Below are 23,286 nucleotides of genomic sequence, written 5' to 3' on the forward strand. Positions count from 1 at the left end.
CAATAAGCACTTAAAAGGACAAAAACTAAATCCAGCTTTCGAAACTTTTAGTTTCTTTCACAGTTCCAAAAGTTAGGTATGCCTCATTAAGTACATTATAGCAAATCTATCACCTTGTAATTTTACAATTTTTTGAATTGAATTTTCCTTTTGATATTATTTTAAAACTGTATCTGAGCCAGCTTCAATAAATTACTGCTAACAGCCAAGAAATATTGTTAACAGAACCATTCTGATTCCATCAGGAAATCATTTTTATTTTTATTCTGGTATGTTGTGGGTTGATGATGAAAATGAAGAGAGAAGAGGAAGAGCCAATAACAGTAGTAAGAAAGAAGGTGAAATTTGAAAATCCTAAAGAGTGCTCAATGATCAATGCTAAGTGTAGACACATATAAGTTCAAGAGCTACAAGTAGTATTTTCAATCTTTAAGTGTTTCTACTGACAGTACTATGTATTTCACTTACTGAAGGCAAGTATAAGCCAGCCATTTTGTCGTCTTTAACATTCGTCTCAACTGAACTTTTGCTTTAACATTGTCTGTTCAACTCTACTACTATTACAAAAATATAGGGTCTGGAAACAATATTTCAGTGTTACCAAATTTGGTTTCTTATGGATTTAAATGGGTGATGACAACAAAGCCAATTGTTCATTGAAAACATCTAAGCTCACTCTTTGAAGACAAACATACCAAATGGGTTTCCCATGCTATATGTTGAAAAGCACTCTTACATAAAGTGAGGCCTGACTCCAGAGCCACCAAATAAGTCAGTGGTGCCCATAAATCACATTCAGAAATGGTGCAATATATATTAAAGATTAACAAAATTATAAAACTTCCTGGCAGATTAAAACTGTGTGCCCAAGACTCGAACTCGGGACCTTTGCCTTTCGCGGGCAAGTGGTAGAGCACTTGCCCGCGAAAGGCAAAGGTCCCGAGTTCGAGTCTCGGTCGGGCACACAGTTTTAATCTGCCAGGAAGTTTCATATCAGCGCACACTCCGCTGCAGAGTGAAAATCTCATTCTGGGAACAAAATTATAGCTCCAACTAGCTTTAGTACATATGGGGCCCACAAACTTTTCTCTGGCCTACAATTCTACATTTGACCACGAAGTAAAAATATGATAATTTTAACCTCAGTCTCTTCCAGTACACATATATTAATTAATTTGTTTCTTGAAACACTAGTGTTATGCACACAAGTAGACAGGTAAGAAATGTTGAAGCTTTTAATCAAGTTTCCTAAGCCCTTGCTTATCAGAACGATAAAATTAATTTTAACAGAGATGCATTCTGGCACTAAAATATTGATAATTTTGCCCTCAGCTTTTGAATAAGATGTTTGTCTTGGTAGTTCTTACACGAAAATGTTGCCAACAGTATCCTTCAGTTTCTATCATGGTTTCACCATGTGCCCACAGAAGGCTGAGTGTGATTCCTCTACAATTGCCACTGTATCACCTATATCTAATCTTGACACCTTAATCACACTATAAATTCAAGCAAAAACAGGAAGAAGATTAAATAGATAGTAAAATTAAGATGTTGATGTGATGTGATGAACGAGGTCACATTGACATGCTAGAAACTAGTATTAATTTTATAATTATTACACACAAGTTCAAAACAGTCAAAAGCTGTCCTGCATCAAATCACATGATATTACTTTTTTATTAAATTTTGTCATATCTATTCTTCTTCTTACATAGAAGTCTCAGGTACTGACAGAAACAGCGCTCAACTCTCTTAAAGTCATTAATAGAGGCACATGGCGAGTGTACTATTAGCAGACAGTCAGCTAAGTGACTTAATATTTGCCTGAACTGAATTTTGGATCTTTCTTGCTGCTGGAAAAAATAACTATGTAATTGTGGAAGACTTGTCTGCATTTTTACAGACATTTGGTCACACCTCAAATAAGACTATACTCACCCAATAAGTAGACACCATCATCTCTGATTTTGTCAGACGAGCAGCGGATTGGTGAGGGGAAATCGTCAGAATTAACGTCAATGTCATGTAGTGGCAGTAGACGTGGATAAAAGTATACTACAGATGATGGGATGTCCATTATTGTAACAGCTTGCATCGCAAAGGATCGATCATCCAATGTCATGTCGGACCCTGCAAATGACAACACACATGACTACCACATAAAAGATAGTTTCTTATTTTCCATGGTGCTGCAAATAATCCTTAAAATGTATTCATGAAAACTAAAATAAAAAAATGTAAAATAAGGGTAAGACAACTACTTACCTATAGATGATTGGTGTGTGCCACACACAAACATGCAACAGGAAACACTTAACACTAGTTTTTGAGTTCTTGCTCTTTTTCTAGTAAGAATATATATAAACAGTGTGTGTGTGTGTGTGTGTGTGTGTGTGTGTGTGTGTAGAACTGTTTTCCTTATGTGTTTCTGTGTGCCACGCTCTCAATGCCCAATATTTTTCCATCCAGGAATTTACATTATTGTTGTAAAATTAAAATGAAATATATAAGCTCAAGAGATTTATCAGCATAAATTAACATAAAAAATAAGTAATTACCTCCTGAGACAGCATCACTTTTGAGAACACAGTTAATATACAGAGGCAGCAGTTTCATGCATTCAGGGAGTATAAGCTGCCCAGCAGATGAAGGGCTTGCACAGTTCTTTCTATAGCAGGCCAACATCTGTGCACATCGATTCACAAGCCCATCCTTCACAGATTTGGGTGTAGATTCCAACAAGCGAACCACAACTAGAAAATGCCAGTATAATAAAAGGTGAAGACATTTTAGATTTTACCACTGCTTCACACAAAGAAGATTAAATATAGAGCTAATCTATATAACTGTGCAATAGAAGGTTAACACGAGGTTGATCTACACACTTAGATTTAGTATAGCAAGTTTACTTACAGATCTTAGTAAACAATAATTTTGACTAGGTTTCAGTACTTAGGTTCTGACAAAATAATTCTCTCTCCATTATGTCTTCTGATAGAGTCTTTCGTATTCAGATCTCTAAAGTTTCTCAATTCTTGCTTCAGACCTTAATGGTTCAATCTTTCTTCGTCATATTCATGTTTATCTTCTTCTTTTCTTACATACTTGATCCAAATTCTCTACAAATATTCATGTTGTTTTAAGTTTTCTTAAATTTGTTTTGCATTGTACCAGCTTATTTACTGTTATTTTTACGAGAAACTGTGTCACTGTCTTACACTCTAATAAAACAGTATTTCTCGACGATTCTATGATGTTACATGTTTCAAATGTGTATGTATAAACTTAATAATATGGCTTATAAACCACTTTAAAGTACCTCCTATTTCTGTTAAACCTCTGAAATACTACATTCCACTTCTGTTTATTGCCATTTACCTACCAGCATAATGAATTATTGTTGAAACTGATCATGAAATTGGTCTCTGTAATTATATGAAACTAAAATAATTAAGTAATATTCTAATCTAGATTACATAACACTATAAATAAAGTGAACATAGTTGTGCAAGATGTTACGATAATACTAATAGGTCTGCAGAGCCACTTATACTATTTTACACTTCCTCCTGACAGACGGGGGAAGGTGCTTGCTATGGTCTGTTCCAGGGAACCATTGTTTACATAAGTTATTTTTGATATATCAGGAGGCATCTAAATGAAAATGCCTGAACCACAAAGAAAATTCATCTCATTGTCACTGCAAGTATAAACATGTCAACAGTGTGTGAGACATTGTGTTTAACTGAAAACATAGCTGGAAGTACTGGGGAAACCAAAATATTTTTGTATAGAAACAGAGCTTCTCATGAGAAAGAGGCTTTGAAATGGCAGGTTTACAAACAGTCTAACAGAAAACTATTAAAAGAAGTACTTAAGAGCTGTATTTCATTTCTTGAACTTTTAAGACTACTAAGCATAGCACATTACCTCTCTCTTCTTGTTATCAGCAACAAAACTCACGTAAATTATGTAAACTGATATTTCAGCATAACAATTACTAATTTCTTGCTGATTCTCCATTATTTTTCAATGTGTCACTATTATGCATCACTATCTCTTGTGCGTTAACCACCATAAACCCTGGATATCCTGGTAGCAGAGCTAGTGTACCTAAGCACTATAACAGATAGCCGTTCCCCAGGTACAACCATAATGGAGGGTCACCAATGGAGAGGCCAGGCTCCAGGGCACTCAGACCCGGGAGCAATGACAAACAGTGGCCAAGAGCAGAGGTGCCCACCCGGTGGTGGGACACGCTGCTGAGCACAATGAGTCCAATTTCAATGGTGCTTCAGAATCTGTGGCATATAATTCTCTGAATTATGTAGAGGGGAGCTGTCCTTGCAACACATCAGCTGTTCCCATGATCTTACTAGCCTGAAACTCTGCTAGCCTCCGTCCCACACCCATAGCCACACTCCCACAGGAATCTGACTTCACTTATCCGGCACCCACATCACCTTTCCCACCGTATCCCCCTCCTTTCTTCTGATACCGCCTCCCGAGCCACTCTTGCACATGGCCATCACTGTTTGCTTCCTGATATCACCCGCTGTCTGTGTCACATTCCTGTCCTGTGTACCAGCTCCCTCTCCCTGCTTTATTCCTTTCCTGTGCACATGCTACCTACCTAACAGTCATCAGACACCCTTTTCTGTCTTTCTCCTCTCTTCCCTTTCTCACTATACCTGAAACACCACCTCAACCCACTCAAGCTGCAGAACTGCAGTCCCAACTCTCTCTCTCTCTCTCTCTCTCTCTCTCTCTCTCTCTCTCTCTCTGTGTGTGTGTGTGTGTGTGTGTGTGTGTGTGTGTGTGTGTGCGTGTGTGCGTGCTTACATTTCTGTTCTACCAGGATTTATTTATTTGACATAAGGTATACCAATTACAACTCTCAACCATCAGCATTTGTGTTGGGACCGTTGCCATTCACATTGTATATTAATGAACTTGCAGACCATATTAACAACAACCTCAGACTTTTCCCGGATGATGAAGTTATCTATAATGAAGTACTATCTGAAAATAGCGCATAAATGTTCTTTCAGATCTTGATAAGATTTCAAAGAGGTGCGAAGATTGGCAACACAGAGTTGCTGAAGAAACTGAAATGGCAAACTCTTGAAGATAGCTCTGTCATGCATTTCATTTCATGGTGATTTGCAGAGTACAGATACAGGCGTAGATGTCGATGTAGACTTGATTTGTACATAATCATCACACACTATCACAATGACTGTGGTATTCAGTAAGAGAACAAATTTGGAATATTTTTACTTTCACCAACAGTGCTCTATTCACACTTTCTACACCACCTCTACGGTGGCAGTCTGTCCATTTCCACTGAGATTTCTATTGTTTGCTATCTCTTTCTTGAGTTACATTTAGCCAACCATTTGTAATTTCTTTTCCAATGTTTCCTTTTATCATTGCTTAGCAAACACTGCAAAATATTGTATCACTCAACATACAGGTGGTCTGGGCTCCCAATTTACATACCAATGTCCCATGTTATATATCACCTCCTCCCAATTCACGTTCCTCACCCTCGTCGTAAGCCACACACTGCCAGCACACCCACCACTTTTTCACCTTTCTCCCCCTCTGCTCCTTTTCTTTTCCACTCCCACACCCATACCCCACCCCCCTCCCAAAGACACTGCACTTGGCAACCTTGTCCTGCACATTCCATTCCCTGTACTCTCTACCAGGGAGTGCTCTTCGCCCCCCCCCCCCCCCCTCCCAATCCCAACCCTGCTATCCCTCCGCCTTCCTTGCTCCACTCTGGAGTGTTACTTTCGTTCAACAAAACAGTTGCAATCTGGATAGAGTGGCCAGAGGAAGCAATCAAGTATGTGTAATGTGTGCCTGCTTCTGTGCATGTATGTCCATTTTCCTTTCTTTTCTGAAGACGGCTATGGCCGAAAACTATGTGTGTTTAACAGTCTTTTCATTGAACCTATATGCAACTCAACGTTTCATCTTTATGGTGAACAGCATCTGTTCTTTTCATAATTGTTTCCATTCCAACCTGGGCTTTCTACTGTTTGAATGTACTCATGTAGGCAAACAGGTGTGTGAAACATGATAATTTGCAACATACAATGTGTGAAAATTGTAACTGACCTTGTTTTGAAAAGAAATTAATGATCGTGTCGAGATCACAGCTGCGGTATAGGTCTGCTAACTGTGAGCATGTCTTCAGAGACAAGTTGATTATGCGCAGTCGCCTTTGTCCACTGCAGGATGTGAACAGTACAGCCACCTGGATGTACACACCATCTTCTTCTGTCAGTTTATCATCATGTTTTACCTCGACAGCCACCGCCTGTGCAATACATATATTGGCAATTCTAAATTACACTGAAATACTTAAAAATATACTTTAATAAAATGCGCACGCTTGTGACATGTTGACATATTTGAAAGTAACAAAATTTACAGAAACTGTGTACCACTTCTGAAGTACCAGCCATTAATTCTATTTGCATTTGTTATTTCCTACAGTGTACTGAAGAAAATATGTTTTTCTCTATTTACGCAACTGCTCAGTTATATCTACATTTGCTACAGATTTGAGTGACTTAAACATGCTGGTGACTTGTTTCACCAAATCCCACTACTGTTGGGAGAAATCATTTTAATACCAATGTCCCACTTGTAAGGTTGACTGTTCACAGAATTGGTTTTACTTAAATACAGCCACTGTTTAGATTCCCGAAGAAACTCTCAGGACTGCCACAATTAACCTGCTGTTTGACCTGCACACGTGTTGCAACGTATTTTCTGTCCTTCCTGAGATTTAGTCTCACTAAGAGTATCACAGCTCCTTGGACTGACAGAACAATATTTACAATATCTAAGTTCACACTGCTTTAAATTAGAATAATATTGCAAAATCGGAGTTAAAAAATGGTTTCCAATATATCCAGGCTCATGTGAACATTTTAGGTCATACATGACCAATGAAGCACTTCAAATAGTTACTTGGGGAAACAGCAGAAATCTAACACTGCATATCTGCCATGTAACAAATTTAAATCACTCATTCACTCAACAGATGGCAATGTAAATATCTGGAGTAATTGGTTAGATAAGTCTTCTCACCTAGCACAAGGAGGAGGAAACACACATAAAGGTATCTAAATTTGCAAGATTTTGGAGACAGTGGCTCCCCCTCCTGCATGAAGGCTTCAAGGGGAAGGAAGAAGGTGAAGGAAAAGAGTGAAGTTTAGGAAATGGTGAGAATTCAGAAAAGTCATCCAGAATGCTGGCTCATGGGAGACTCCCATGACCTAGGGTTCCAGGCAACTTGTCCGAGCTCTCCCCATTTCCTAAATCTGACCAGTCCTTTTCCTTCACTCTTCTTCCTACCCCTTCAACTCTTCTGCCAGAAGGAACCATTGGCTCTGACAGTTTGCAAATTTCAGTACCTTTCTATGGTATTTTCTTGCTGCTACTTTGTGAATACATCTCTTTTTATATCTACTCAACTACATTATATTTTCAAAAACTGATAATTGTTGTTGATATATTGTGCATATATTTAGTATTAAAATTCAAAAATACAGTCCACATTAGTTTTTCCATCACATAACAATATGCCAACAAACAGTGAGTGGAATCTATGTATATGAAAGAGAAATCTCAAGCTGAAGGTCAGCTAATCTAATTTTATCACAATGATTATTACTAAAAATGCTATATGCTGCATAAAGTTAGCAAAGATTACATGACAAGAAAAATATGTGGCTTGATTAAGTGCCTTACACTACAAGGAAATGACAGTCAAATGGCTACAATGACTTATCTTAAACAGAGCATGGAAATAATGATCAATACCTTATCACAATCAATACTAGCAAGTTCCATATCTGTAGTGTTAGACATGAAAAAGTGACCCGCAAAGTCTGTTGCTCTAACACCTGTCGACGTTCGAACTCGCATAATAGCATCAAACACCACAGGTCGGCTGACATCATGCTTGATGTCTGCTATCAGTCTCTCCCCATCCAAATCTGCCTGTAAATAACCAAAACATAATTGCAGTTCATTTTATGCACAAGGGAAAAGTTTCAAAAAGCTGGGTAAAAATCTTGACTTCACAAAATTGGCACAAATAAGTATCACCCTCCTGTACTACAACTGACTTCAATATTTTGCATTAAAGGTCAAGGAAATTAATATGATGAAACACACTGAAGTGTTTATTTTTGTGCTATTAAACGGAGTGTGTTTTCCACTGCTGTTTTGTAGAATAATCTTCACCGAGTTCTGTTAACAGAACAGTAGTTAGAGCCAGAAATTTGGTTCAGTTACGGCAGATTAATGATCAGTTTACTGCTGCAACTTAGCTTATTTTAGTCATGACAAAAGGACATAACTGGGTCATTGTATCTGTAACTATCATTCCAAGTCATGAGCTGTTACATGTGCAAACAATACACTGACATAATTGTACTGATTAAAAACACATTTGCCACACGTGTGTGTGTAATAAGAAAGCAGAAGCCAAATAGCACTCACTTCATGGAAAATGCTTATTTCAAATACTGTATAATTAAGCTAGCAAATTAGGACAACCTGTGGGTTCCTCAGACTGGTTGGTCCCTTCTAAATACTATTTCCACCTTTACACAAAAGCAATTTCTGAAAGCTTTAAGCAGGGACAGTAAATGCCTCCTCTTTTCTTTTTGTTGTTATAGTGTTACAATTTGATCTATCACACTTTAAGAAATTCAAGCTGCAATTTTTATATGCCTACAATTAAATAAATTTACGATTGCTACACATTCAAGAAAACTGCAAATGAGTGAATTGTGAGCGTGGACTGCACTTAGAATTGTGGTGCAAATTATTTTGCAGGACGCAGAGGCTACAAATTACATCATGTTAGAAGAGAAGATTTTGGAATTCTACAGTCTGCTTGACTGTAGTCTTAGGGTTAAAAGTCATTTTCTTCATGCTCATCAACATTACTTTTTAGTAAAGAATCTGACAAATGCTTCAATCAAAATATTAACATAATGGTAAAGAGATACTAAGGAAAGTGTAGTGTACACATGGTTGGTGAATACATACTTTGTGGACAAACACTGAAGACAGTTGAAGATGAAGCCCAATGGTAGATTTATGGTGTGTGGGCTTTTAAATACATAATTACAGTTAGCGATTTGTTACACTTTCGTTCTGTCTCTGCACAAAACATTCACACACTGCTCATTTTATCATATAGCAATATCAATAACAATTATTATTCTCTTAATTTTCACATTTTCCTGATTTAAGGGGAAACTGGACATGATAAATAAATAATCAGTCTTTTTGAAATGTGTGGGGAAAAAATCAATTTTAATATGCATCTAAATTTGAAAACACCGCTACTGTAACTGCTATCACTTATCAGTCAATTAGCTTTTGTTTTATTGTCAATGTTAAGTAAAAATCTAAACGGTCTTTAATACTCTGTTATGGTGACAGTATTAAACTTCACAGATACGTCATTCTCTCAGCGTACAATACTGCTTCTTACCTGGAAATATGTATATTTGAATATCTCTCCACCACTCAGCCTGCAGACTTGTCCAATGGTGGCAAGATCGATATAAGAATTGTTGAATATGAAAAGATCCACACTGCAGCCCGCTCCCACACACTCCTGGCCCAAGTTGTTGTAGAAAGTTATTTGTGGAGCTGAAAGACAATACCACACTTCAAATTACACTGTACCTATCCAAACTACTTTAACAGAACTGCAGCATGTAGTTACAAGCCTTCATTCAAATTTAGAATTGAATTTTTTCCTTCACTTCTCTGGTCATAGGTAGAATTTCAAAAGCAGTATATTACCTTCCTACATAGTTTACTTCACCACCATAAATGCACTTTTCTACTAGACAGACTGCTAGATAATGTCTTCATCAGAAAAAGAGGCACATTACTTCAAATAAGCACATTCTGCTGGACCACTATGTTGTTGCTGAATGTTTAATTGGTTATTGCCTCCAACAGAGAATGTATTGAGGAGGAGTCACATGAGGATGAATTAGGACTTCAGCAAGTTGTTAAAGACATGTCAAGTGAATGTCATGGAATTTATAGCTGATTAAGGCTGCTGTATTCACTCATGAATAGTCATGCTGAAAAACAATGTTAGAACTACAGGGTGTACCAAAAAGAATCATCCAATTTGGTATGTCTATATTTCTGAAACTAACAAACCTATACAATGAATTTTGTTTTTTGTTGAACGGGAAATTCAAAAAGAGTTTGCTCTTTCCAACATTACGCTGTTCACGCACATGTCACAAATAACAAAATAGTTATGATTTTTTAAAATCTGATTATTCTTTTTGACACACTCAGTACGTTGCTTGCATAATTTCCTGCAATAGGAAGCTTTCATGAAAGCAACAATTTGCAGTGGTATGCAGCAGTCACTGTTACCTGCAGAGAAACAAAATAAATGAATAGTATGCTTCTTGAACCCAAAAGTCTAGTTGTTAGAATTTTCTGTACTAAGAGAAATTCTTCGACTGCATACTCATCGACTTGTTCCCAACATATATAGTCAGATACACAATTCATTCCACATAACAATTCATCATCAGTCTCAGCTTGACTCAAATTGACAGATCTGCAAGAAAAAAATTCTCTGTGCCACATTCATTAGAAATGGAACTGACTCCACAGTCACTGAAATACCCAATTTTTTTTTTTTTTTTTCCTCCTCTGATTAGATGTGAACAGTGAAGCCTGCACCAACTTCCACAATGTTGCCAATGACAGCAATGCTGTCACTAGTGGCTTGATCCCAGTCACTGTTAGGGAGTTTGTTTTCAAGGATAAACACACAAAAATACTTTGGCCCAGTCAAGCACTTCCATCCTCGACAGTGTAGTATTTGCAAACTTTGCTCACCGTCTTACAAAATATCTGAAGTGCCAACACATCGCTTCACAAGAAAACTAATAATAATGTGATGTACAGCACAGACATGTACATCCCACTCATTTCTGGCTATGACTTATGAGGTAACTGCCATAGTGGGATAATGCAAATATATATATATAAATAAAAAACAAAGATTCCAAGACTTACCAAGCGGGAAAGCGCCGGTAGATACGCACAATCAATAAAACACACAAACACACACACACACACACACACAGAATTTCGAGCTTTCACAACCGGCGGCTGCTTCGTCAGGAAAGAGGGAAGGAAAAGGAAAGATGAGAGGATGTGGGTTTTAAGGGAGAGGGTAAGGAGTCATTCCAATCCCGGGAGCGGAAAGACTTTCCTTAGGGGGGAAAAAAGGATAGGTATACACTCCCGCGCGCGCGAGTATATACCCCCCACACCACACACACACACACACACACACACACACACACACACACACACACACACACACACATATCCATCCGCACATACACGCGAGTGTACACCTGTCCTTTTTTTCCCCCCTAAGGGAAGTCTTTCCGCTCCCGGGATTGGAATGACTCCTTACCCTCTCCCTTAAAACCCACATCCTTTCATTTTTCCCTCTCCTTCCCTCTTTCCTGACGAAGCAACTGCCAGTTGCGAAAGCTCGTAATTCTGTGTGTGTGTTTTGTTCATGTGCCTGTCTGTCGGCGCTTTGTTTTTACATACATACATACATAGACACAAGCAGACATATTTAAAGGCAAAGATGTTGTTGAAAGACAGGTGAGGTATGAGTGGCGGCAACTTGAAATTAGCGGAGATTGCGCATGGTGCATAACGAGAAGAGAGGATATATTGAAGGGCAAGTTCCCATCTCCGGAGTTCGGATAGGTTGGTATTGGTGGGAAGTATCCAGATAACTCTGACGGTGTAATACTGTGCCAAGATGTGCTGGCCGTGCACCAAAGCATGTTTAGCCACAGGGTAATCCTCATTACCGACAAACACTATCTGCCTGTGTCCATTCATGCGAATGGACAGTTTGTTGCTGGTCATTCCCACATAGAAAGCATCACAGTGTAGGCAGGTCAGTTGGTAAATGACGTGGGTGCTTTCACACGTGGCTCTGCCTTTGATCGTGTACACCTTCCGGGTTACAGGACTGGAGTAGGAGGTGGTGGGAGGGTGCATAGGACAAGTTTTACACCAGGGGCGGTTGCAAGGGTAGGGAAGGTGGTTTGGGGATTTCATAGGGATGAACCAAGAGGTTACGAAGGTTAGGTGGACGGCGGAAAGACACTCTTGGTGGAGTGGGGAGGATTTCATGAAGGACGGATCTCATTTCGGGGCTGGTTTTAGGAAGTCGTATCCCTGCTGGAGAGCCACATTCAGAGTCTGATCCAGTCCCGGGAAGTATCCTGTCACAAGTGGGGCACTTCTGGGGTTCTTCTGTGAGACGTTCTGGGTTTGAGGGGATGAGGAAGTGGCTCTGGTTATCTGCTTCTGTACCAGGTCGGGAGGGTAGTTGCGGGATGCGAAAGCTGTTTTCAGGTTGTTGGTGTAATGGTCCAGGGATTCAGGACTGGAGCAGATTCGTTTGCCAAGAAGGCCTAGGCTTTAGGGAAGGGAAGTTTGATATGGAATGGGTGGCAGCTGTCATAATGGAGGTACTGTTGCTTGTTGGTGGGTTTGATGTGGACGGATGTGTGAAGCTGGCCATTGGACAGATGGAGGTCATTGTCAAGGAAAGTGGCATGGGATTTGGAGTAGGACCAGGTGAATCTGATGGAACCAAAGGAGTTGAGGTTGGAGAGGAAATTCTGGAGTTGTTCTTCACTGTGAGTCCAGATCATGAAGATGTCATCAATAAATCTGTACCAAACTTTGGGTTGGCAGGCTTGGGTAACCAAGAAGGCTTCCCCTAAGCAACCCATAAATAGGTTGGCATACGAGGTGGCCATCCTGGTACCCATGGCTGTTCCCTTTAATTGTTGGTATGTCTGGCCTTCAAAAGTGAAGAAGTTGTGGGTCAGGATGAAGCTGGCTAAGGTGATGAGGAAAGAGGTTTCAGATAGGATGGCAGGTGATCGGCGTGAAAGGAAGTGCTCCATTGCAGCGAGGCCCTGGACGTGCGGGATATTTGTGTATAGGGAAGTGGCATCAATGATTACAAGGATGGTTTCCGGGGGTAACAGACTGGGTACGGATTCCAGGCGTTCGAGAAAGTGGTTGGTGTCTTTGATGAAGGATGGATGACTGCATGTAATGGGTTGAAGGTGTTGATCTACGTAGGCAGAGATACGTTCTTTGGGGGTTTGTAACCAGCTACAATGGGGCGGCCAGGATGTTTGGGTTTGTGAATTTTAGGAAGTAGGTAGAAGGTAGGAGTGAGAGGTGTCGGTGGGGTCAGGAGTTTGATGGAGTCAGGTGAAAGGTTTTGTAGGGGGCCTAAGGTTCTGTGGATTCCTTGAAGCTCCGCCTGGACATCAGGAGTGGGATTACCTTGGCAAACTTTGTATGTAGAGTTGTCTGAAAGCTGACGCAGTCCCTCAGCCCCATACTCCCGACGATCAAGTACCACGGTCGTGGAACCCTTGTCAGCCGGAAGAATGATGATGAATCGGTCAGCTTTCAGATCACGGATAGCCTGGGCTTCGGCTGTGGTGATGTTGGGAGTAGGATTAAGGTTTTTCAAGAAAGATTGAGAGGCAAGGCTGGAAGTGATAAATTCCTGGAAGGTTTGGAGAGGGTGATTTTGAGGAAGAGGAGGTGGGTCCCACTGTGACGGAGGACGGAACTGTTGCAGGCAGGGTTCAATTTGGATAGTGTCTTGGGGAGTTGGATCATCAGGAGTGGGATCAGGATTATTTTTCTTCGTGGCAAAGTGATATTTCCAGCAGAGACTACGAGTTTAGGACAGTGAATCTTTGACAAGGGCAGTTCGGTTGAACCTGGGAGTGGGGTTGAAGGTGAGGCCTTTGGATAGGACAGAGGTTTCGGATTGGGAGAGAGGTTCGGAGGAAAGGTTAACTACTGAATTGGGGTGCTGTGGTTCCAGATTGTGTTGACTAGAATTTTGAGGTGTTGGGGGCAGTGGAGCTAGAAGTGGGAGATTGAGTAGATGGGAGAGACTGGTTCTGTGTGCAATAAGAGGAGGTTGAGGTTTGTTGGAAAGGTTGTGGAGGGTGAGTGAGTTGCCTTTCCGGAGGTGGGAAACCAGGAGATTGGATAGTTTTTTGAGGTGTAGGGTGGCATGCTGTTCTAATCTGCTGTTGGCCTGTAGGAGGATGCTATGAACAGCCGGTGTGGATGTGGGAGAGGAAAGATTGAGGACTTTGATTTGGGATAGGAGTTGACGGGTGTGTTCATTGGCCGAGTCGATGTATAGGTGAAGGATTAGGCGGGTGAGGGCTATGGATTGTGCTGTTTGGAACTGGTATAAGAACTGATGGAAAGAAGGATTGAAGCCAGAGATGGGAACTTTAAGTGTGAGGCCTTTGGGGGTAATGCCAAATGTCAGAGAAGAGTGAGTAAATAAAATATGGGAGTGTAATCTGGCTAGGGTGAAGGCATGTTTGCGGAGGGAATGTAAATAAAATTTAATGGGGTCGTTGTAGGTATGTTGTGAGGTTGACATGGTATTAGAAGGTGGAAAGGGTAATATGAGGTTAAAGTCAAAATAAATAGAAATTTATATAGGGAGAGATAAAGGTGTGAAAAAATTCGAAAAAGTGTTGGTTTGAGATGAGCTATGTTGATCCTGTGCTGAACTTAGGTTGGTGAACAACAATGGGTGCAAAGGTTAGGTAGTTGTGTTGTCTCCAAACAACGTTAAAGGGTGGGGAAATTCAGGAATATTTTGAGAAAAATTTCTCGAATAAGTTTCGAAAGACAAAAAGAAAAAAATTTTCGAAAAAGTTTCGAAAAAATTTCCCAAAAAAATAAAATTTCGAAAAAAAATTTCGAATAAAATCTTGAAAAATATGCGTGTAAATGTATTCAAAGGACTGGTTGTGTACTGGCAGGTTATGAGAATGAGGCTAACAATTGTTTGATGAAGAAATAATAACGTTTAAACCTGTGGGAAGCTGCTAAAAAATGATCGGTTATGTGGGAAAAATGGAAATGGAAATAAAACGAAAGTTGTTGGAAATAGCTGAGATGGTTGTTTAATGGGTGAAAGGAACTGAAGCTGTGAAACAGTATTCACGAGTTTACATGAAATGTTTGTAAACTTGGAACAGTGGATTTTATAGCAACGGTTATGTTGAAAGCGTTAAAAATTTTTAGGTTATGGTTTGGAGGTAAATTACGTATTATTGAGTATAATTAGGCAGGATAAAATGTATGGTAGATTACGGAAAAAGGGAAGATGAATATAAAGTGAAACTACTTGTACAAACAGAAAGAGAAAGTAAGATGATAGAGAAGATTTCGAAATGCAACAGAGACAATAACAAACTTAATCGCTGGGTTCTAATTAATGATGATGTAAATAAAATAGAAACCAGGGCTCGCTGCAATGGAGCATTTCCTTTCACGCCGATCACCTGCCATCCTATCTAAAACCTCTTTCCTCATCACCTTAGCCAGCTTCATCCTGACCCACAACTTCTTCACTTTTGAAGGCCAGACATACCAACAATTAAAGGGAACAGCCATGGGTACCAGGATGGCCACCTCGTATGCCAACCTATTTATGGGTTGCTTAGGGGAAGCCTTCTTGGTTACCCAAGCCTGCCAACCCAAAGTTTGGTACAGATTTATTGATGACATCTTCATGATCTGGACTCACAGTGAAGAACAACTCCAGAATTTCCTCTCCAACCTCAACTCCTTTGGTTCCATCAGATTCACCTGGTCCTTCTCCAAATCCCATGCCACTTTCCTTGACAATGACCTCCATCTGTCCAATGGCCAGCTTCACACATCCGTCCACATCAAACCCACCAACAAGCAACAGTACCTCCATTATGACAGCTGCCACCCATTCCATATCAAACTTCCCTTCCCTAAAGCCTAGGCCTTCTTGGCAAACGAATCTGCTCCAGTCCTGAATCCCTGGACCATTACACCAACAACCTGAAAACAGCTTTCGCATCCCGCAACTACCCTCTCGACCTGGTACAGAAGCAGATAACCAGAGCCACTTCCTCATCCCCTCAAACCCAGAACGTCTCACAGAAGAACCCCAAAAGTGCCCCACTTGTGACAGGATACTTCCCAGGACTGGATCAGACTCTGAATGTGGCTCTCCAGCAGGGATACGACTTCCTAAAATCCAGCCCCGAAATGAGATCCATCCTTCATGAAATCCTCCCCACTCCACCAAGAATGTCTTTCCGCCGTCCACCTAACCTTTGTAACCTCTTGGTTCATCCCTATGAAATCCCCAAACCACCTTCCCTACCCTCTGGCTCCTACCCTTGCAACTGCCCCTGGTGTAAAACCTGTCCTATGCACCCTCCCACCACCACCTACTCCAGTCCTGTAACCTGGAAGGTGTACACGATCAAAGGCAGAGCCACGTGTGAAAGCACCCACGTCATTTACCAACTGACCTGCCTACACTGTGATGCTTTCTATGTGGGAATGACCAGCAACAAACTGTCCATTCGCATGAATGGACACAGGCAGATAGTGTTTGTCGGTAATGAGGATCACCCTGTGGCTAAACATGCCTTGGTGCACGGCCAGCCCATCTTGGCACAGTATTACACCGTCAGAGTTATCTGGATACTTCCCACCAACACTAATCTATCCGAACTCCGGAGATGGGAACTTGCCCTTCAATATATCCTCTCTTCTCGTTATCCACCAAGCCTCAATCTCCGCTAATTTCAAGTTGCCGCCACTCATACGTCACCTGTCTTTCAGCAACATCTTTGCCTCCACACTTCCGCCTTGACTTACATCCCTGCCCTTACTCTTCGCCTTTAAAGATGGATGGATGGATGGATAGATGGATAGATGGATAGATGGATAGATGGATAGATGGATAGATGGATAGATGGATAGATGGATAGATGGATAGATGGATAGATGGATAGATGGATAGATGGATAGATGGATAGATGGATAGATGGATAGATATGTGCGCACGCGCGTATATACCTATCCTTTTTTCCTCCTAAGTTAAGTCTTTCCGCTCCCGGGATTGGAATGACTCCTTACCCTCTCCCTTAAAACCTACATCCTTTCATCTTTCCTTTTCCTTTTCCTTCCCTCTTTCCTGACGAAGCAGCCGCCGGTTGCGAATGCTTGAAATTCTTTGTGTGTGTTTGTGTGTTTTATTCTTTGTGCCTATCTACCGGCACTTTCCCGCTTGGTAAGTCTTGGAAAGTCTTGGAATCTTTGTTTTTAATATATTTTTCCCATGTGGAAGTACCTTTCTATTTTATTTACATCATCATTAATTTGAACCCAACAATTACATTTGTTATTGTCTCTGTTGCATTTCGAAATCTTCTCCATCATCTTACTTTCTCTTTTTCTTTGTACAAGTAGTTCCACTTTGTATTCATCTTCCCTTTTTCCTTAGTCTACCGTACATTTTATCCTGCCTAATTATACTCAATAATACGTAATTTACTTCCAAACTATAACCTAAAAATTTTTAACGCCTTCAACATAACCGCTGCTATAAAATCCACTGTTCCAAGTTTACAAACATTTCGTGTAAACTCGTGAATACTATTTCACAGCTTCAGTTCGTTTCACCCATTAAACAACCGTCTCAGCTATTTCCAACAACTTTCGTTTTATTTCCATTCCCGTTTTTCCCACATAACCGATCATTTTTTAGCAGCTTCCCACAGGTTTAAACGTTATTATTTCTTCATCAAACAATTGTTAGCCTCATTCTCATAACCTGCCAGTACACAACCAGTCCTTTGAATACATTTACACGCATATTTTTCAAGATTTTATTCGAAAATTTTTTCCGGAATTTTATTTTTTTGGGAAATTTTTTTTGAAACTTTTTTCGAAAAATTTTTTCTTTTTTTCTTTCGAAACTTATTCGAGAAATTTTTCTCAAAATATTCCTGAATTTCCTCACCCTTTAACGTTGTTTGGAGACAACACAACTACCTAACCTTTGCACCCATTGTTGTTCACCAACCTAAGTTCAGCACAGGATCAACATAGCTCATCTCAAACAAACACTTTTTCGACTTTTTCACACCTTTATCTCTCCCTATATAAATTTCTATTTATTTTCACTTTAACCTCATATTACCCTTTCCACCTGAAAATGTGTGTGTGTGTGTGTGTGTGTGTGTGTGTGTGTGTGTGTGTGTGTGTGTGTGTGTGTTCCCCCTAAGGTAAGTCTTTCCGCTCCCGGGATTGGAATGACTCCTTACCCTCTCCCTTAAAACCCACATCCTTTCATCTTTCCTTTTCCTTCCCTCTTTCCTGACAAAGCAGCTGCCGGTTGCGAAAGCTTGAAATTCTGTGTGTGTTTTATTCTTTGTGCCTATCTACCGGCGCTTGGTAAGTCTTGGAATCTTTGTTTTTAATATATTTTTCCCATGTGGAAGTTTCTTTCTATATAGCGAAACAGTCCACGTGGGATAAATATATCTAAAAACAAAATTGATGTGACTTACCAAACAAAAGCGCTGGCAGGTCGATAGATACACAAACAAACACAAACAAACACACACACACAAAATTCAAGCTTTCGCAACCAACGGTTGCTTCGTCACTCATAGGCTGACATGTGGATTTCTAGTTTGTGAAGCATCCATCACACTTAATTCTATATTGCATCCCCATTTAGTCATTTCTAGTGCACTTCATTGCTACCATCTCTTCCCACAGCACAACACAAAGGACAGTTTCAATTTGAATGGTCCTCATACATTAACTAATAAATATAAGTAAATGGCTCCAATGACTTGGATCTGAATGAACAGCTCATTTACAAAATATGCACACAGAGGAAAAGTAATGCTGCTTATACTAAAATCTCCATTAAATTAATTATGTCAGTAATTATTATTTAGTAACACTGCTACAAATTGGTACTAAGGGACTTGTACAAGGATTTAATTACCAATTAAGTATTTCTATTTGCTGACGTGTATATTTCTAGTTTGTGAAGCATCCATCATACTTAATTCTATACCTCACACCAAATGTGCCATTTTATAGTGGCTCCTCTGAATCTACAAATACACTACAAACAACATTTTGTAGCTGGTTTCAAACATGGTCATTATAAAATGAAATACAATGCCTTTCCTTGGAAACATTCCGCAAGGTATAAACTAAAGAATTATTTTCATGCACAATCATGGTCCTTCTTTATGATTATGTGTACCGACAACAAATGTTTAATTGACACATGATTATACATGATACTCTCAATGTAACAGAATAATACTGTTAACTGGAAAATCTCAATGTGATTCATTTTCTGCATTTAGCTGTAAGAGTCCGAGTAAGATGACTCAGAGGATAGAAGGATGTGTGGGTGTATCACCTTTAACAGTATAACACTCATCAGCGAGTTTTTCACTAATCAAATGACCAAGTGGAATTCAGATAGTATCATCCCCTTCCAGCGTTTTTGTGTTGCATACACACCACTTTAATACTTCAGCACTCATCACCTCTTACGTTATAAATGTCTTGCAATTCATAGTGAAGATACTAGCACTGACATCATCTAGAAGTAGTGGCCTGTCGCCAGTTTCACCGTATCGGAAAGAACAATTCTTATCTGTTGAAAAAAAAGTTGCCTCAGACCCTTGTAGGATATATTTGATACACTGAAGAACTACAGTATGCAATGTCACTGAATGTATCTTAACAATACAGCTGTATGATGCAAGACAGCAACTCATTGCCACACTGAAGGGTAAAGTACAACAGTAAATTTGAGGCAGAAATCATACATAGAGCTTCTGTATATTCTTCATATGTTTAAATTTCATCAGATGAGTTTCAAGCATCTAATTTTACTTCACTGATGTGGAAGAACGTTCAACAGATATGGCACTGAGAGCAAGCTATGGAGTAACACACACCATTCCAACAACTGACACGCCATTTCCAATTTTAGGTTTGCTTTTCCAAGAAAATGGACAAATTCTGTCTATTTGAAAGGGATCTTGGTACAGGGAACCAAACTTTTTGGATTATCTTTCATCTTAGAATTACCACCAGACACTTTTCTTGAGTTATCAGTAAAATATTGTCCAATTTCAGGAGTTTTTCAGCACCTCAGTAGCCCAGAAAATGAATTGAAAATTTTAGCATTCCATTTTCAATTGCACCAGATACTGTACCTTCAGAAATACAATTAGAAGTGATAAAATTTACAAAATTTCACACTACACAAGGATAGGAATGTTAGTGCTATTAATTTATTATGTATATGTAGAAGTGTTTCCTACACTTTATAAAAATGTAGCCAACATCATGTTTACATTTGAGTCAACAGGTGGTTGTTAACAACTCTTCACTGTCCTGAAGAGGATAAACATTGCAAAGAAGTCCCATCTTCATGACCCAGTAGAGTATTCTGTGTCTTGTGGCAGCAGACAAAATATTTTGTCACTTTTAAATAAAATGTAATGGTCCAAAAACACAATAAAAGAAAAATTCAATCCAAGTAAAAAATATTAAAATTTCAAACACATCCTGTTGCAATGTTTCTGCTTGATCATGATTACTTTCTCCTCATTAGTTGGCAATGCTGTGCACACTACATTGACTTGCCATATGCGACATGTCTACCCTTCACTACTTGTGGACACATTATGTCAAATTCCTGTTCAACAGGTTTTTGCGCTGCATACTTAAGCAATATTATGGCAAACAGCCAATATCAGTTTCATTTTCTTTCACATTTTTTTTTTTAAATTTAAAAATGACTAGATGGTTTTTGGTCTTTCTTGTAAAGCTTGTTGATATAATCGTTTGAGCAGCTCTAACACATTTCATCCTAGCCATGCACTTTCAAAATTTATAATGTTGTGTGCACATGTAAAATGTGTAGATCTCAAAAGCATTACATCTACATCTACATGGCTACTCTGCAAGTCATACTTAAGTGCCTAGCAGAGCGTTCATTGAACCACCTTCACACTAATTTTCTATTATTTCACTCTCTAACAGCACGGGCAAAAAATGAACACATATAGCTAGCAGTGCAAGCTCTAATTGCCCTTATTTTATTATGACGGTCATTTATCCCTGCATAGGTTGACAAGAACAAAATATTTTTACACTCTGAGGTAAAAGTTGGTGATTGGAATTTCATGAGACGATCCTGCCCCAGTGAAAAATGGCTTTGCTTCAACGATTTCCACACCAAATCCCCTATCATGTCTGTGACACTCTCTCCCCTATTTCTTGATAGTACAAGACTGCTGCCCTTCTCTGAAGTTTCTTGATGTACTCCATTAATCCTACCTGGTAAGGGTCCCACACCATGCAGCAGTACTCCAAAAGAGGATGGACAACTGTAGTGTGGGCAGTCTCTTTACTAGACCTGATGCATCCAAGTGTTCTGTCAATAAAATGCAGTCTTTGGTTCACCTTTCCCACAACATTTTCTGTGTTCTTTCCAATTTAAGTTGTCTGTAATTGTAATTGAATTTATGGCCTTTAGATTTGATCGATTTATCATGTGACTGAAGTTTAATGGACGCCTTGTAGCACTTGTGTGGGTGACCTCACTTTTTATTATTTACAGTCAATTGCCAATTTTTGCATCATACAGATATCTTAATTAGAAACCTTACAAACTGCAAAGCGGCAATTTTTTTGAGATACATTGTGTACTTTGGCAGTACATGGATTTTATTGTTAATAGCATTTGGAAATGTAAAGAAAATGGAGCAGCTGAAACTTAAGTGCTTGCATTAGCCAACCTGGAAAGTTAACTTCTTTTACTGCAGTAATTACCCAAAAATACATGTAATTTCTCATTCATTTAGTGACCAATTATTGACACTACCTTTGTTTCTTGCTTCACAATGCAACGTTGTGAAACATACCAGATTTAGTCTAAAGAGCCAAACTACTTAGAAGACCTATTTATCTGTACTCTGCTGTCTCTGCACTTCAGCTGATTTAACAGCCAAGTTTATGTATCTAACCCTCTAGTAGTGTCTTCATTTCTGGTAGCAGCCTTCCATACTACCATTCAAGACTTCCTTTCTCATTTGCAAATTTCTTCTGTGAAAACTACGATTTTTCCAAGAACATCTGCAACAGCAGTGCTAAATATATCTGAGCACTTTTACTCAAAAACATTTGGAAAATGCAGATCACATGCAAAAAGCAAGCAAACACATATCATGCACACATGACCACCATCTCTGGCAGATCGGACCAAAATTCAACTGGTCTGACCTGCCAGAGACGGTGGTCATGTGTGTGGGAGGTGTGCTTTGTTGTGCGAATTGATGTGTGTATGCATATGTTTCTTTTCTTGATGAAGTCTGTGGCCGAAATCTTTAATTTTGTGCCTGTCTGCAACTTGTCAACTTTACAGTAAGTAGCAATCTATCTTTTACTTAAATTGTTGACATTCCATCCCACATTTTCCATTGTTTAATAAAACACACTTTTGTAGCTTAGAAACACTGTTAGAGCATTCAGAGACTATGTGATGTGGTAAAAGCTAATCTGACAATGTTATCATTACTGCAGCAAAATGTGAAGAGACACATACCCAAGACTGTTTTCTCTTTTTCAGTTCCAAGCAGCTTCCTATCATCCCTGTTCTTGAGTTTACCAGGGGCTTCAGCAATTGGCAGTGATGAATTGAACACCAGAAGCTTGCCAGCACATTCTGCAGCCTGGAAAAGAAGTTATATTATCTATTCCTCATTAACCAACATTTTCTATTATAAGTGAAATAAGTAAAACCCTGATACTGTTTACAGCTTGTTTATTGGTTAAAAAATAGATTTGAAATGACGAAGGACAATCCTAGACTGGAATATGGATTGAAACACATGGAATTCCAGCCATGGCATCAGGAAAAAGTAGCACCCCCTCCCCTTCTCTCTCTCTCTCTCTCTCTCTCTCTCTCTCTCTCTCTCTCTCTCTCTCTCTCTCTCTGTGTCTGTGTCTGTGTCTGTGTCTGTGTGTGCAGAAAGTCCACACTAAGGTGCAAAATAATTCTTTCACATTCTGTAAGACTGTATCAATAGACTGTATCAGAGAATAATTAGTTTCATTAATGAAAATGCACATAAAACTGCTTTAATTGAAGGATACCAATATAAACAAAATTCCGTTTTTGAAAAAAAAAATTTCAAAATTTTGCTAAACACTGAAGCTTCCTGGCAGATTAAAACTGTGTGCCCAACCAAGACTCGAACTCGGGTCGTT

At 39.4% G+C, this 23,286-nt stretch overlaps 1 protein-coding gene across 4 annotated transcripts in view; it reads right to left on the reverse strand.

The window, feature by feature from the left end:
- Positions 1-23,286, reverse strand: part of LOC126282502 (protein transport protein Sec24C) — a 108,154-nt gene that overhangs the window by 8,998 nt on the left and 75,870 nt on the right. For all 4 annotated transcript variants that reach the window (XM_049982179.1, XM_049982188.1, XM_049982162.1 and 1 more), the window contains exons 11-16: positions 22,622-22,748; positions 9,536-9,696; positions 7,846-8,025; positions 6,130-6,331; positions 2,559-2,753; positions 1,939-2,130 (exon numbers count right to left, since the gene is read on the reverse strand). In XM_049982179.1, coding sequence (XP_049838136.1) covers positions 1,939-2,130; positions 2,559-2,753; positions 6,130-6,331; positions 7,846-8,025; positions 9,536-9,696; positions 22,622-22,748 — 1,057 coding nt within the window. The remainder of the gene's footprint in view (positions 1-1,938; positions 2,131-2,558; positions 2,754-6,129; positions 6,332-7,845; positions 8,026-9,535; positions 9,697-22,621; positions 22,749-23,286) is intronic.

Source organism: Schistocerca gregaria, chromosome 1 (genome assembly GCF_023897955.1).
Source record: "Schistocerca gregaria isolate iqSchGreg1 chromosome 1, iqSchGreg1.2, whole genome shotgun sequence".
NCBI lineage: Eukaryota > Metazoa > Arthropoda > Insecta > Orthoptera > Acrididae > Schistocerca > Schistocerca gregaria.